The sequence below is a fragment of the Miniopterus schreibersii genome (assembly GCF_964146895.1).
Source record: "Miniopterus schreibersii genome assembly, chromosome: 10".
Lineage (NCBI taxonomy): Eukaryota > Metazoa > Chordata > Mammalia > Chiroptera > Miniopteridae > Miniopterus > Miniopterus schreibersii.
In genome coordinates, this window is record NC_138110.1 from 56,952,099 (window position 1) to 56,967,489 (window position 15,391).

At 50.7% G+C, this 15,391-nt stretch overlaps 1 protein-coding gene across 1 annotated transcript in view; it reads right to left on the bottom strand.

Annotated features, from left to right (window-relative positions):
- Window positions 1-15,391, bottom strand: part of PPP1R16B (protein phosphatase 1 regulatory subunit 16B) — a 58,640-nt gene that overhangs the window by 13,196 nt on the left and 30,053 nt on the right. The window contains exons 2-3 of the mRNA XM_081148788.1: window positions 7,335-7,405; window positions 3,498-3,643 (exon numbers count right to left, since the gene is read on the bottom strand). Coding sequence (XP_081004914.1) covers window positions 3,498-3,643; window positions 7,335-7,405 — 217 coding nt within the window. The remainder of the gene's footprint in view (window positions 1-3,497; window positions 3,644-7,334; window positions 7,406-15,391) is intronic.

A 15,391-nucleotide genomic window follows, 5' to 3' on the forward strand; every position in this document is an offset into this window, starting at 1 on the left:
TGCCAGCTTTTTTCACTTCTCCATGTTTTGTTGCAATTTTTGCCCACACGCAGAAACATCCTTGGCTATTCCCCACCTCCCCCTCCAAGTTCCTGCCCAAAAGGCTGACCAGGACAGGGACGGGACAGAGCCCGGGCTCCCTGGCAGAATCTGTCTTTTGGGCCAGTGGTTCCCACGCATGGTGCTGGGATGCCACTCAGCAGAATTACCTGGAACTACTAAATTACCTGGGCTCCACTCCAGACCTCCTGAAGCACAGTCTCTGGGGGTGAGGCTCCGGTTGTGTATTCTAAACCCATCCCCACATGATTCTGGTACAGATCAGCATTGGGAACCCGCTGCACAGGCTGCCACCACGCCCTTTTCTTCTCACCCCATCGCTGATCAGGCTATGGCCAATTCATGCTCCAGGCAGACTTAGCCACACCCAGATTCTCATCAGAGGTGCAGGCATGGCCCACCAGCCAGTCCTTTGGCCTAGCAGCCCTCCACTGTGACCTCTCTAAACCCTGCGTGCACTTGGGGAAGCTAATCCGCCTCTCTGAGCTAGGGCAGCAGTGCCATCAGCTCCATCCCCACAGCAGCCACCCAGTGGGCCCCTGCTGCTCTGCCAAGACCTCTGCAAAAGGTCACTCTTCCTGACTCCCTGCTCTCAGATGCTCTCATTGGCCTCCTGGGGCTCCAAGCCACTGGTCTCGCTCTGTCTTGGCTCTGATACTGAAATCACTTGATTTCCTGCCTGGTTCCTTAAGACTTTTGCATCTCTGAGTCCACAGGGCCTGGCCCAGCTCAAATGCCCACCAATTATTAGATTAATTCAATTGAAAATATTTGAAATTAAATGTTGCCTTTTTGTGTGATTATAGAACCCTAGAATTTCAGGGCAATAAAAGACCATCAGAGCAATAGAGAGAGAGATGGCCTTGTTCATGGGAAAGACACTGCTGTCCGAAGCCCCCAAAGCAAGTTCTGCCACAAAGAAAAGCATGTGGATAGGACTGGGGGAGCAAGGACAAGGAAGTATGCTTGATTTTTGGATAGCAAGAAAAACAGAATAGGGAACAACACATAAAGAGAGTGGAGGAGAAGAATTTAGACTCATGCACTCATGGAGACAAAGAAAAAGATATTTTAATAAAGAGAATGATACCCTGACACCAAAGGCACTACAAGAAAAGAAAACCATAGGTCAATAACCCCATGAACACATGCAAAAATTCTCAACAAAATACTAGCAAACCAATTTCAGCAGCATATCAAAAGGATTATACACTGCGACCAAAGGCGATTTAGTCCTATAATGCAAGGATGGTTCAACAAACGAAAGTTGATTGATGTAATTAATATACCACATGACAGGATGAAGGGGGTAAAACCCAACCACATGATTTTCTCAATTGACACAGAATCAGCATTCGACAAAATTCAGCACCCTTTCATGATAAAAACACTCAACAAATTAGGAATAGGAGGAAACTACCTCAACATAATAAAAGCCATATGTAAAAAACCCACAGCAAACAGCAAACTTAATGGTGAAAGCTTTTCCTCTAAGGTCAGAAACAAGGCAAGGATGTCTGCTTTCGCCACTTCTACTCAACATAATACTGGAAGGTCTAGAAAGAAAAGTTAGGCATAAAGGATAAATAAATAAATAAATAATAAAAGGCATCTGAATTGGAAGAGATGTAAAATTATCTTTATTCACAGATATGATCTTATATGTAGAAAACCCTAAAGATTTCACACAAAAAGTTAGAATGAATAAATTCAGCAAAGTGGCAGGATACAAAGTCAACACACAAACAAGTTGCATTTCTATACACTAACACTGAACAATCTACAAAGCAAATTAGAAAAATAATTTCACTTCTAATAGCACCAGAAAAATTAAAGTACTTAGGAATTAACTTCACCAACAAGGTGAAAGACTTGTACAATGAAAACTACAAAGCGTTGCTGAAAGAAATTTAAGAAGATATAAATAAATAAATGGAAACACATCTCATGTACATGAATTGGAAGACTCAATATTGTTAAGATGTTAATACTATCCAAAGCAATCTACAGATTCAATGCAATGCCCATCAAAATCCCAATAATTGTTTTTTTACCTGAATTCTCAAGGACTCCAAAGAGCCAGAACTACCTGGAAAAAGAAGACCAAATATGGTGCACTGACACCTCCTGATTTCAAAACCTAATGCAAAGCTGCAGTAAGCAGAATGGTATGGCACTGACATAAAGGCCCACAGGCCAAAGGAAAAGAACAGAGAGCCCTTCACCTATATGTAAGGTGAGGATTTTCACCAAGGATACCAAGACCATTCACTGGGGAAAGGAAAGTCTTTTCAATAAATGATGCTGGAAAAACTGGATATGATACAAAACAATGAAGTTGAGCTCTTACCTTATACTATATTAAAAAATGAACAAAAAAAATGGATGAAGATCTTATTGTAAGACCTAAAACTATAAAGCTCTTAGAAGCATAGGGCAAAAGCTTCATGGCATTGGATTTGGTCGTGATTTCTTGGATATAAGACTAAAGGTACAGGTAACAAAGGAAGAATATAGGTAAAATGGCCTCCATGAAACCTTAAAAATTTTCTATCTCAAAAGACACTCTTAACAGAGTAAAACGACAACCCACAGAACGGGAGGAAATTTTTGCAAATCATGCATGTGATAAGGGATTGATATCCAGAATATACAGAGAACTAAAATTCGACAACAACAAAACAATCCAATTCAAAAATCAGCAAAGGACTTGAATAGACATTTCTCCAAAGATATACAAATGGCCAATGAGCACATGAAAAGATGCTCAACATCGCCAGTCATTAGGGAAATGCAAATCAAAACTGCAGTGGGACACCGCCTCACACCCCTTAGCCTATGATTAAAAAACAACAGAAAGTGTTGGTGAGGACCTGAAGAAACTGGAACCCTTGTGTGCCGTTGGTGGGAATGCAAAAGGGTACAGCTACTCTGGAAAAAAAGTATGGCGATTCTCAAAAAACTAAAAATAGAACTACCTATGAGCCAGCAATTCCACTTCTGGGTGTAGGCTGGAAAGAACTGAAAGCAGGGTCTCGAATGTTCCCAGCAGCAGAATCCACAACAGCGAAAAACCCAGAAGCCACCCAAGCGCCCATCAGCAGATGAATGGAGAAGCAAAATGCGGTTTATACATATGCAATGAAATATTACTCAGCCTGAAAAAGGAAAGAAATCCTGACTTGCGACAACATAGTGAACCTTGAGGAGATGGAGAGAAAAAGGGGAACTGAGGGAAGAGGGGAGAGGTGGAAACAGAGAGAGGAAGAGGCAGAGTTAAAACAGGATGCGGGGAGAGAGAGAGAGTCCCAGGCACCGAGAGCCGAAGGAAGGAGCAGAGAGAGAAAAGAGGGAGAAGGAAAGAGATGGGGAAATAAAGAACTTGGGGAAAAGGGGGGCGGAGACGAGGCTGTCCTGGGGAACAGAGAGGCACGTACTACTGAACGAGGATTTTCACCAGGTTGATGTGGCCGCAGGTGGCGGCAGCGTGCAGGGGTGTCCACAGCTCATTGTCCTTGGCATTCACGTTTGCACCGTGGGAAAGGAGCAGCTTGACAATTTCCTCAAAGTTGTCGATGCAGCACTGTGAAGGGAACACAGGCAGGGTCAGCTCCAAGCAAGGCCCCAGGCCCCAGAGGGGACACACCCGGTTCCCCCGAGAGGCCCCCAGAAGGACAGTAGAGCCAAACTGCCTGAGATCGAATCCAGCTCCAGTATTTATATGCTGTGTGATCTTGGGCAAGCCACTTAGCCTTTCTGAGCCTGCTTCCTTGTAAGTTAGTAATATATAGGATAAAAATATAAAGAGAATATTTTTTATAAAGTCAGCTCTAAAAAGCTTCAAAAGTGTTGGTGGAATGAGACAGTTTTGAATGAAGCTTAAAACCTCTCCTTTTTAATTCCAGAAGGCTTTCTTCAAAGGAGAATGTATGGAGACCACTAACTCAGAGACCAACAGATTCAAGCAGGGCTGCAGGGGGAGGGGGAAGCTGGGGAGTAAGGGGGTTCCCTTCCCAGCAGTGGCCTCCAATGCGTGGCCCTAGATCCATCAGTTTGAAACCTCTGACTTAGGAATTTATGACTCAAGAGCTTGAGGAAACCCCAAGCAGTGAACCCAGCTCAGTGTGAAGGCTGGGGTGGGGGAGTGTCCTGAGAGGGAAGGTCAGCCCCCTAGATAGGCTCAGGGGCCATTAGTCATTGGAACCCCTAAGTCCAGGGATAGAGAGCGAGAGATTCCAAGGAGACAGAAAAGCCTCCAGCCAGGGCAATGGGCAGGGGAGGCGAGGACAGAGGAGGAAAACAGGCTGCAGGAGAAGTCGGAGGGGGCTGAGCTCAGCACTGCCCATCCAGGAAGGGCTTGGCCTTCAGCGCAGCGGGAGCCGTTGCAGAGCTCTATTTGGGGGTACAGCACAACCAGACTTGTCTTTCTATAGCCCCCCTCTAGTTGCAAGTGGAGAATAGATGGCAAGAGGAGGGAAGGTTAGGAGCATGTGGAAATCGCCCAGTTAAGAGATGGTGGTGGCCTGGCCTACAGAAGTGGCTAGGCACGGGGAGAAGGGACGGTGCCGGCAGAATGAGAGGGGCCCTGTGGGAGCCATGGCCGCAGGTGGCTGTGGGAATGGGGATGGAGCAGCACCACAGTCCCCACCCCCACCCCAGTGGAGCCACCAGCACCAGAACATGTGCGAGAGGAACAGTCATTTGCACAGATGGTGCCAGAGACCCAGGTTCTCTTTCGATGCCAGTCAGTTTGGGGATGGCTGGGTCTGGAGGCATCTGTCCCAACAGCGGGGCACAGGTGACCCAGTGAGGCCAGGCTGCCTCAGGTGGTGGGGAGAAGGATGCAGTGGCGCGACACAGCCCGCAGAGGGCGCCAGAGGAACCGGAGTGAGGCCGCGGGGAAAGGACCGGAGCGCCCGGCTGTCCCCTGAGATGAGTCAGGGGAGCCCGGGTTCCTATGAGGAGCAGCTGCCCAGCACGTAGGGTCAGGGGATAGGAGGGCCAGAGATCCCACCTTTAGGGGCTGCAGAAAATATGAGGATGGGGGGAAGGAGCCTCAGGTTGAAGGGGGCAAGGATTGTGCACCCAGAATTGCAGTCTTGTGACCGGGGTGCCTGGGGCTGAAGCAGCCTGCACCTGGGAGACCGGGTCTGAGCAAGGGCTGGGCTGGGGGCTGGCTGCAAGGGTGCAATGGGGTGGGGTGCATGTGGAGTGTGCAGGCCTTCCCTTCTGCATTCCCCAAGGTGGGAAATGACACCTCGCAGTTGGATGACCCCCCCTACCCCCTCGCTTCCCATGTCCAATCTATCACCGGGTGTAGATGCTCCATGCCTGCTGCCCCGGCCGAGGCTTCATCACCTCTCCTCTCTCCCCACCTCTCTGCGGCTCCCCTTCCACACATTCTCCACGGGAGAGTTTCCTCATTAACCCAGGAGGGTTGCTCTCAGTTGCCAAGTGAAGGCTCCCTGTTGCCAAGTGCAGCAAATGCACACTCCTTCATGGGCACAGGACGCTCTTCTTAATGTGCTCCTTGGCTGCACTGGAGCAATTGTGACAATAAAAATGACAACAATAATGACAGCCCAGCAGCAGCAGTAATCATAACACGCCACCTCATCAATAAGAGCTGTCGCTTTTTTGAGGAGTTACTAGGGCCAGGCACCTTGCTACCCCTTGGCCATGCTCTCCCTCGTTTCATCCTCAGAACAACATTTCAAGGGCTCAGTAGCCGCTGCTGCTGCTGCTGCCACACCGGACACTGCAGGTACGCAGCACATCCCATCACCATGGGGATTCTGTTACACAGCGCTGAGCCCCAGCCTCAGTTTCCTGAGCTGTGAAATGGGGGCAATATTTCAGAGGGTTGTTGTGAGAATTAACCCACACTTCACATAAGTGAAGTGGCCTGACAGAGAAATGAACATTGTGACACATTTTAATAATAATGATATTTAATATTCATCCCGTATCAAGTGATGCTCACGGGGTTTTATGTGAATTCATTTAATCCTCATAACAACCTTTTACAGATGAGGAAAGCGAGGCACCCTGGAGGGACAAGAGGAAAAGCCTAGAGGACACACAGGAGGCCACTGGGCTGAAGGCTGAGGGTGGGGACGTGCCCCTGGGGCTTAGGGGCAGGGCAGTGGCCAGTGTCTGCTCACCTCTTCCTGCCCTTGCAGGGAGATGGAGAGGTTCTCACCAACCCAGGCTTCCAGCAGCCTGGCCTCCCGCCTGCTCAGAAACTTGGGCCAGGGCACAGGAAGGCTTCAGTGCGTCCATCCATTAAGTTGGCGTGCACATATGGAGCACCTTCTGCATGCCAGCATGGGGAAAGATGCTGGGATACACCAATGACCAAGAGACATGGGCTCTGCCCTTGTGCAGCTCAGAGCCCGGGTAGGGGGGACCAACATCAAAAGATCACACTAGTGGCTAAAATGACAAATAAAAGGGGTGGCCAGGAGAAAAGGACATGTATATAACAGCATGGCTCTCGGGCTCTTGTCAACTGGGGATAGCCAGTGCACGTGGGAAAGTGTGGCAGGGATCAGCACAGGGTGTGCAAGGAACCAAAAAGCCGCTTGGCTGGAGCTCAGGGACCCAGGAAGCACGGAGGGCTCATCAGGGGCCAGGCCTCCCGGGCCTTGCAGGAAGCCACCAGAGCGCTTTGAGTTACACCAGTAGTTTTTCAGCGTGAGCACCCGTGTGGCTGCTGCATGGAGAACGAATCACGGCAGGGCCACCTAAATGCTGGAGACCAGTCAGGCTGGTGCAGCATCCAGGCAAGAGATGACAGCGGCAGCCCTTCCCCAGCCAGGGGGGCCGAGCCCATCACACTTCCCTAGAAAGGATGTTTCATGGCTATAGCTCAGGACTATGTGACCTCAAGCAGGTCACAGAACCCCTCTGTCAATCACCTTTGTCAACAGGGTAGATGGATGCCGTGGTGGGTGTGAACAAACGTGCTTCATAAACCGTCAAGCTACAAACAAATTTGCTTTGTTTGCCAAATCCTTTGCTGGGAAGCGAGGATGCAGTGGACAAAGGCTGCCTGTCCTCCGAGGCTGTGTAGCCGCGTGAGTGTGCACAGGGGCTCTGTGGGCGTGTTTGTAACAGACACACACAAGCAGACAAGAGCCTTTCAAACGGGGCAGCTGCGGCTCCCCTTCCCGCCCTCCTCCCTGAGGGTTCTGGGCAGGAAAAAGCAGGGAGATGGGGCACCTGTCCAGGTGGGGAGCAGGGAACGGGGACCCCTGCCAGCCCGGCCTTACCTGGTGCAGGGCCGTGAGCCCATCCTCGTTGCACAAATCGGGGCTGACCTTATTCTTCAGAAAGTAGCGAACTGCAAGAGAGGGGAAAGGCGTGAGTGGCCACCACACACCGGGTGTGCAGGTACACAGGGGCCCCAGGCAAGACCCACTCTCCCCACGTCCTGACACAAAGGTTCTTGCTTTTTTATACTGCCTTGAGGAATCATAAATGGACATTAGTCCCATCGCCAACTGCAAAGCCCTTCCATGGCTCCTCATGGCTCTAGGAATAAAGTTGAAAACCCTTATTATGAGTTTATCCCTGCCTGCAGGCCTCCATCCTGCACAGTGCCAGCAGGCACCACTCACACCATGGTCCGCAAGACTGGCACCCCTGGAGCAGTGCAGTGCTCAGTCTGCTCAGTTGTACACAGTGCTCCTACCTACCCACCTCTCCAGTCTCATTTCTTAAATTCCAAACACCTTCCACAATGGTCTTTTGTCAGCTACAGGGTCACCAGACGTCCTTTGGCCTCTGAGCTTTTGCATAGCCTGTTCCCACTGCCTGGAAGACTCAAGCATCCGTCCATTCATCTACCCATCCACCACCCATCCACCCACTGTCATCCGTGCATCCATTTTTTAGCACGTGCAGGCGCGCACACGGACACACACACATGCACACACCCACCTCACTCCATCCTTTAGGTCTCAGCTCAGACTCCCTGTTATATGCACCCACCACTCCTATGTATCTCATTTGTAGCCTTATCACAACTACAGTCACATAACTATCTGGGTGATTATGGGCTTTGATTCTGTCCGCCATAGGACACTAAGCCCCAAGAGGGCAGGACAGTGACGGCACTCACTGCTTTTCCCTAAGGCCTGGTACACAGTAAGTCCTAAACAACCCTTCCAGGGCCCTGACCTAATCAGCAGCCCCCTTGCTCAGTCCAAGGACACGGCCTCTCCATCTCTGAGCCAAGCAGGCCACCTTCTGGTGCTGACCCCAGATAGCTCTTGTTTGTAATAAGCAGCATGGCCCATGGGTCCCTCCTGCAGAGTCGTGGATGACCTGGTAGCTGGTCCCAGTGTAAGGGCCATGAGAGGAGATTATGGCAAAGCCAGTGATCACCAAGGCCCAGCCTATCCATGGGCCAGTTAGGGTACCCTGGGCCTGGCAATGGCCTTTGGAGAGTAGAGGTAGCTATATGTCCCTGTCCAGGAAGGTCCTATTCACACGGAGCAATGGGAGTGGGCGGTGGACCAGGCTTCCTGTCCAGGAGACACTCTTTGAAGGAGAAATTAAGGTTCAGATGCCAAAAGCAGCCTGTGCACAGCAATTATTGGGGTGTTCTCCATGCTGTGTGGGAGCCCAAGACATGTAATTACTCCAACGTCAGGCAGCTATTTTCAGCCCAAGAGGTGGGACTACTCCCTCCATCTCTAAGGAGCCCTTACTACTTGTGAGCCAAGGTCCCCTCAGTGGTTCTACTTCTGCTCTAGCTCAGAGCCTGGCTCTGGACACAGCTCCCTGGAGCAAAGACCCCACCACCCAGGGCGTGACCAGGCTCTCCTGCCTCTGGGGTTTAGGGAGAAAAAGGATTCTTCTATCAACAGTGTCATCTTCCTGAGCCCTTCCTGTGCACCAGGTCAATGCAGAGCCACTCTTTCACGGATTCATGCCTGTAACGTTCCCCTTATGGAGAAGAGGAGGAGGCAGAGGGTCAGGGAGCGCAGCTCAGTCACACGGGGCCAAAGGGAGGAAACCAAACCCTCTGATTTCAAAGCCCAGGCTGGTGAGTACAGGGCTGCCCCACTCCGCCCCTGAGGCCAGGAGTAGGAACCAGCACTGCTGGAGCCCTGCTGAGCGGCCAGGCCTGTGCTGGCAGCTGGCGTGGGGAGGAGCGTGGCTGGAGAATTGACAGCAGTGACCTCTCCTTCTTAAGCATCAGAGGCCCTCGGGTCCTAGGCCAAGCCTCTTCTTGCTGATAGAAGGGCTCAGGGATCCAGAAACAGGACAGAAAACATTGCCCTGGGGGTGGGGCACAGGCAGATCTTTCAGGGCCATATTAAGCGTAAATTTGCTTCCTTGCACTCTGCTTAAAACCCTCCTGTGGCTCCACACTGCTCTTAGAATGAAGTTCAGAATCCTTCTGTGGCCTTCGCTGGGGCCGTCAAACAATGGCCCATGCAGCAAACCTGGCAGGCAGCCTGAGTCTGTATTTAATTTTATTGGGACACATCTGCACGCACTCATTTACGTATCGCCTATGCCTGCTTTCACCCCAGGACAGCAGAGTTGAGTGGCAACAGAGACCTATGGCCCACACAGTCTAAAATATTTACTCTCTGGCCCCTTACAGAAAAGGTCTGCAGACCCCGGTCTTCTAGGTCCTGCCTGGTGGGTCCTGGCCACAGGGCTACCCTTGCATAACTCCCGGGAATTATGCAATCCTCCTGTGAGCGGCTTGCTCCGAGCTGTGCAGTGCGCAGCCTGCTCTGCCAGGCCCAGCAAGCCTGTCTTCCTGCCTCTCCCGGTTCATCTCTGGCTCTCTGAGCACCTTACACAATGGATGAAGCTGGCTTGGCAGGGTAACGGGTCTCCGAGGCTCAGGGAACACAAAGAGGAGGCATGCTGTGCCCGCCGGCTCGTCACCACCCCCTCTCACTGTCCACACTCAGGTCTGCCCCCTGCCCCCAAAGCCCCAACCCCCAGGCGTGGCCATCAGCTTGTCAGAGTGACCCATCTGTTCTCACGCATTTGTTCAGCTGTGGCTTCAGGCGAGTTATTCCTCCTCTCCGTGCCTTAGTGACCCCATCTGTAAAATGGGGTCACAACAGCACCTCTGTTCAGCTGCTATGAGAATTAACAAAGACAACACCTGAGAGCTACTACTATCATTTCTTTTAGAAACAAACATAAAACACAACCGCTGAGCTCCTGCCTGGTCCCGCCCTGTGCTGGGAGCTGGGAATATAACCACGGACATCTTGCATTTCTCAAGAGCTCTCAATGTGCTTGTAAGACAGAGGCCATCTCTCTCCAGGGGACTGTGAGTAGTTGCTGACTCAAGGAGCACAGTGAGGCCACAGTCAATGTCTCCACCCTCCACCCCATATAGGCAAGAACCCATGGCGACGACAGCGAAGAGGTGGCTCCCGCCCTCCTCCTGTGCATTCCTGCTCCTGGCACCAACCCCATCACTCTGCCCACACCTCCCTGGCAATCTGGCAGGAACCTGGGCCAAGCAGGGCCATCTGCTCCCCTCCGTCTCCAGCTGTAGCGAGTGAGGCTGAACAGGCCCATCTCGGCAGGAAGCTGATGGTGGCTGCCTTGGCCTGGAGAAATCACCGCTGACAAGCTTGCGTTTTCTTCGCAACCTGCCCCTCTCTGGCCCACGGAGCAGGCTGCCTGACCTGGAGCTGGTCAGTGCAGCCAGTGTGGTTCCTGCTCCTGCCTTGGGGGGACGGGGGCAGCAAGACAGAGGTGTCTGCCCCTGGAGGTGGTCCTTGGGCAATCTCCACCTGCAGGGGCACCCTGGAGCTGAGCTGCTGCCTTGGCCACATGACTTGCACAGTCATGTTTGTGGGGTACCCACTCACCAAGCCCCACTCCCTTCCCATCTCACTTCCTTTCCCACCCAGCTCCCCATAATGTCGCCTCTCCTCACTCCCCTCCTCCTCCCGTCATCCCACCTCTCTCTCCAGTTACTCACTGATTCAGTTACAAAACAAAACAAAAACTGAGCTCTTCAAGGCCTTTACACACACACTTTCTTCCCATTCTTAAGCCATCAATCTCCTCTTCATCCTTCAGATTCCAGCCAAAATGTCACCTCCTCTGAGAGGCCTTCCCTGATCACCCCAATCTCAATCCAGTGGCCCGAGTTATTCTCTCCCACAGTACCTTGCATTTCTGCATTTCTGCTTCATAGCGCCGCCTATCACACTTTGTAATGACAGGGTGATTAGTTAGTATAGAAGAATTATATAGTTATTTGTTTAGTTTTTTGGGCTTCAAGAGAGCAGGGACATGTCAGTCTCATTGACTGGTGTGACTAGTGCCCACCATGGAGCCTGGCTCATGGTAGAGACACAAAATATATCTATTGTAGCGAGAGCACCTGAAATTTACTCTCTCAGCAAATCTCTAGTACTCAGTGTATTATTATTAACTAATAGACATCATGCTGTACCTTAGACCTCTGTGCTTATTGGTCCTGCGTAACTGAAACTTTGTTCTCTCTGACCAGCATCTCAAAAAAAGGCAACAATATGAGGATGTGGATATGTTCATTGGCTTGACTATAGTAATCACTTCACCATGTACATATATATAAACATCATGTTGTACACCTTAAATATCTCCAATTTTTATTAAAAAATAAACATTTAAAGTTTTTTTTAAAAGAAATATCTATTGTGTGAATGAACAAAGGAAGGAAGAGCTGAAGGGAAGAATGGTCCAGGGCTCCCAGGGCTGCTTGTTCCTGGGGCCATGGGACAGTGGGGACCCGTCCTCCTCTTGGGGACACCTGCGTAGACCTGTGGATATGGGGCACCACAAGGAGTGTGACTCGGGGGCTGAAAAGCAACTAGAGTGGATTTTGTGCACAAATGAAACAGCAAATAACCCCCCCCCCCAGACCTGCACCGTCAATGCAGCCAGACCCAGCAGCTGGCCCGAGGCGTCCTTCGGCCCCACTCCCAGGCCCGGGCACCTGTCACCTTCCTCCGGCCCGGGATCCAAGTCCTCACTCCCCCGGCCCTGCGCACTCGGTTGTTCTTTCTACCACCCAGCACTAACTGTGTGCCAGACACGGTGCTGGCGCTTTACACCCAGCAAACCCTTAGTTCTCCTATTCCAGTTATGAGGGTTAATCACCGGCTATTATTAATTAACTGCCTGCTATTATTCCCCAATTTGGGAAGATCTGAGGCTCGGGTTTGAACATGTGAATGACTTGCCCAAAGGCCAGAGGCTGAGAGTGGCAAAGCTGGGATTTGAACCCAGACCCGGCTGCCTGCAAAGGCTGAATCTGAGCCAAGGAAGGGAAGGAACATGGCAGCAAAGGGAAGCGCAGGATGAGATGCAGATGTCAGTGTGAAGAGAGCCACAGAGGTGGCACAAGGCTAAAGGAAGGCCAAGCGCACTGCCTGGTTCAGTGCTCTAGACCTTGCATGGTAATAAAGACACCAATCGTTAACAGTCATCGCAACCACCTCGTCAGTGTCCAGTGTCGTTTGCAGACGGGGCTGCCGAGGTCAGCACTTAGCCTGCGGTGTTACGGCAGATGAGTGGCAGCTCTGGGGCTGCCCGGGCAGCCTGAGCTCCAGCCCGTCTCTGTGTTTCCTGCCGCTTCTCCATCCTAGGCAGGCTACAGCCCACCTCTGCTTCCAGGGTCTCTGGTGGCCTGCCTCCAGCTGCCGCACCCACCCACTGGGCAGCACGTCCTCCGTGGAAAAATCCTGACCACCCGGACCCCATTTCCTCCCCTCCTCAGGTCCCATGTCTGCTTTGCCCAGCGTTTCATGGGGTCCAGCACCTGCAGCCTGGTCAAACCAGCTCTCAGGCCCACCATTCCCCTCGCCCCCTCCTCAGGGTGCTGTCGGGTGGCAGGCGGCCCAGCCTGCTCCTTGGACAATGCCTGGAGCACCAGCGCCCTCTAAAAGCAGCCCTTTTATTCTCTCACGTCAAGGTTGTCCTGAGTCCTTAGTGCGCTGCACTTCAAAACCACCCCACTGAGCAATTTCAAATTTTCCACCCACCACTGCTCCTCCCTGGAGCAGAAATAGCCAGAAATAGCTGCTTCTAGGGAAGTGTAGCCGCCCAGAGCTGGGAGTGGGGACTCAGTCAAGCTTAATGGTGGCTTCTGCGGTGGCTGGTACAGCCGAAGCAGTTCACTCCATGGTCCTCCCCCATGGTGGAGGGTGGGCAAGGAAGACCTGGGCTTCCCTCAAAGTCAGATGCCCAGGCCAGGGGGCCAGGCCTTGCTCTTCCCCAGGGTGCCTTCTCCAGGGCCCATCAGAGAAGAGGGGTCAGACACTAACAAGTGTTGGAGAAGATGTGGGGACATTGGGACCCTCATGCACTGCTGGTGGGAATGTAAAATGGTGCAGCTGCTCTGGAAAACAGTCTGGTGGTTCCTCCAAAAGTAAATACAGAGTGACCATAGGACCCAGCAATTCTATTCCTAGGTATACACCCAAGAAGAATAAACACATATGTCCACAAAAAACTTGTACACAAACGTTAATAGCATTATTTACAATAGCCCCAAAGTGGAATCAACCCAAATGCCCATCGATGAATGAATGAAAAATTAGAATGTGTTATATTCATACAGTGTGGTATCAGTGAAAGACTAGACAAACAGATCAATGGAACAGAATGGAGAGCCCAGAAATAGACCCCCATAAATACAGTCCACTCTCATTCATTACTGGTGGGAATGAAACACAGTACTTACAAAACTAAACATACTTTTACCATATAATCCAGCAACTGCACCCCTTGGTGTTCACTCAGAGGAGTTGAAAACTATGTCCACATAAAAACCTGTACATGGGTGTTTATAGCAGCTTTATTCATAACCACCAGAACTTGGCAGTCACCAAGATGCCCTTTAATGGGTGAATGGATAAGCTGTGGTACATCCAGACAATGGCATATTAGTCAGCGCTAAAAAGAAGTGAGCTATAAAGCCATGAAAAGACATGAAACTTCAATGCATATTATTAAGTGGAAGAAGCCAATGTAAAAAGACTACATAATGTATGATTCAAACTATATGAAGTTCTAGAAAAGACAAAACTACGGAGACAGTAAAAGAATCAGTGTTTGCCAGGAGTTGGGGAGGCAGGAAACAATGAAGCACAGAGGATTTTTAGGGCAATGAAAATACTCTGCATGATACCCTAATGATGGATACATGTCATTATATATTTATCCAAACCCAAAGAATGTACAACACCTAGAGCGAACCCTGATGTATACTAGGGACACTGGGTGATTATGATGTGTCAATGTAGTTTCATAAACAGTAACAAACCTCCCACTTTAGTGGGGGCTGTTGATAATGGGGGAGGGAGGCTATGCATATGTGAGGCCAGGGGGTGTATAGGTGTTCCTTCCCTCAATTTTGCTGTAAACCTACAGCTGTTCTAAAAAAAAAAAAATTAAAGCCTAAACAAACAGAAAAAAATCAGGGGAGCGTATGTACAAAGTAAGCTTCAGTGAATCTTCTTGAGAAATGCACAGTCTTTCTGAAACATGGGGGGAGGGGAGGAGACACTTCCTAATGTGGAGCAAACATTTAGATACTACATTTTCTCAAAGGGTTGGGGCGGGGACTGCACTTCACTCATCTAACGTGGAGAAGATGTGTGTCTGTAAGGTTTATCCACTAAAGCTGCAAAGACTGCGTCTGTGTGCACTTCCCCCTCCCTCTTCTTCCCTCCCCTTCTGCAAGCTCCCCCTGCCCCCTCCCATAGGCATCTTGCCTGCCCTCATCCCCACTTTCGTCCTGCAGTACTTTATCACAGGGCCTCCAGGCAATGGTACTGCTGGTCCAGAAATATGACCCTAGAACTTCCCCACTCCATCTGTGAGCACATTGAACAGACCTCGACTGGGCCAGGGCCCTGTTCTGCACTAATTCTGCTTCCAGAGTTCTCCCAGCTTCTCCCTGAAGCTTCTGCACAGACCCAGGACCTTGGTATCCCTCTATCCCCACAGAGCCTGGCTGCCTGGGAACTCTCCAAGGTATCCGCTCTTATCCCAAGTCCTCTCTCTCCCCAAATGCCCTGCACTCCCCTCCTCTTGAATTCCTGTTGCTCCCCCAACCTCATCTCTCTCACCTTATTTCTCTTCTCCATTTTTAAAATAGCCCAGTTATTTCATATCTTCAGGCAAGTAATAGATAAAAATATTCCCAGCCCTCCAGGCAGATGCTGCATACACACAAACGCTAAAATGGCTTCACAACCATCATCATAATATGTAATATTGCCCTGGCCAGTTGGCTCAGTGGTTAGCATGTCAGCCCGCAGACTGAAGGGTCCTGGGTTCG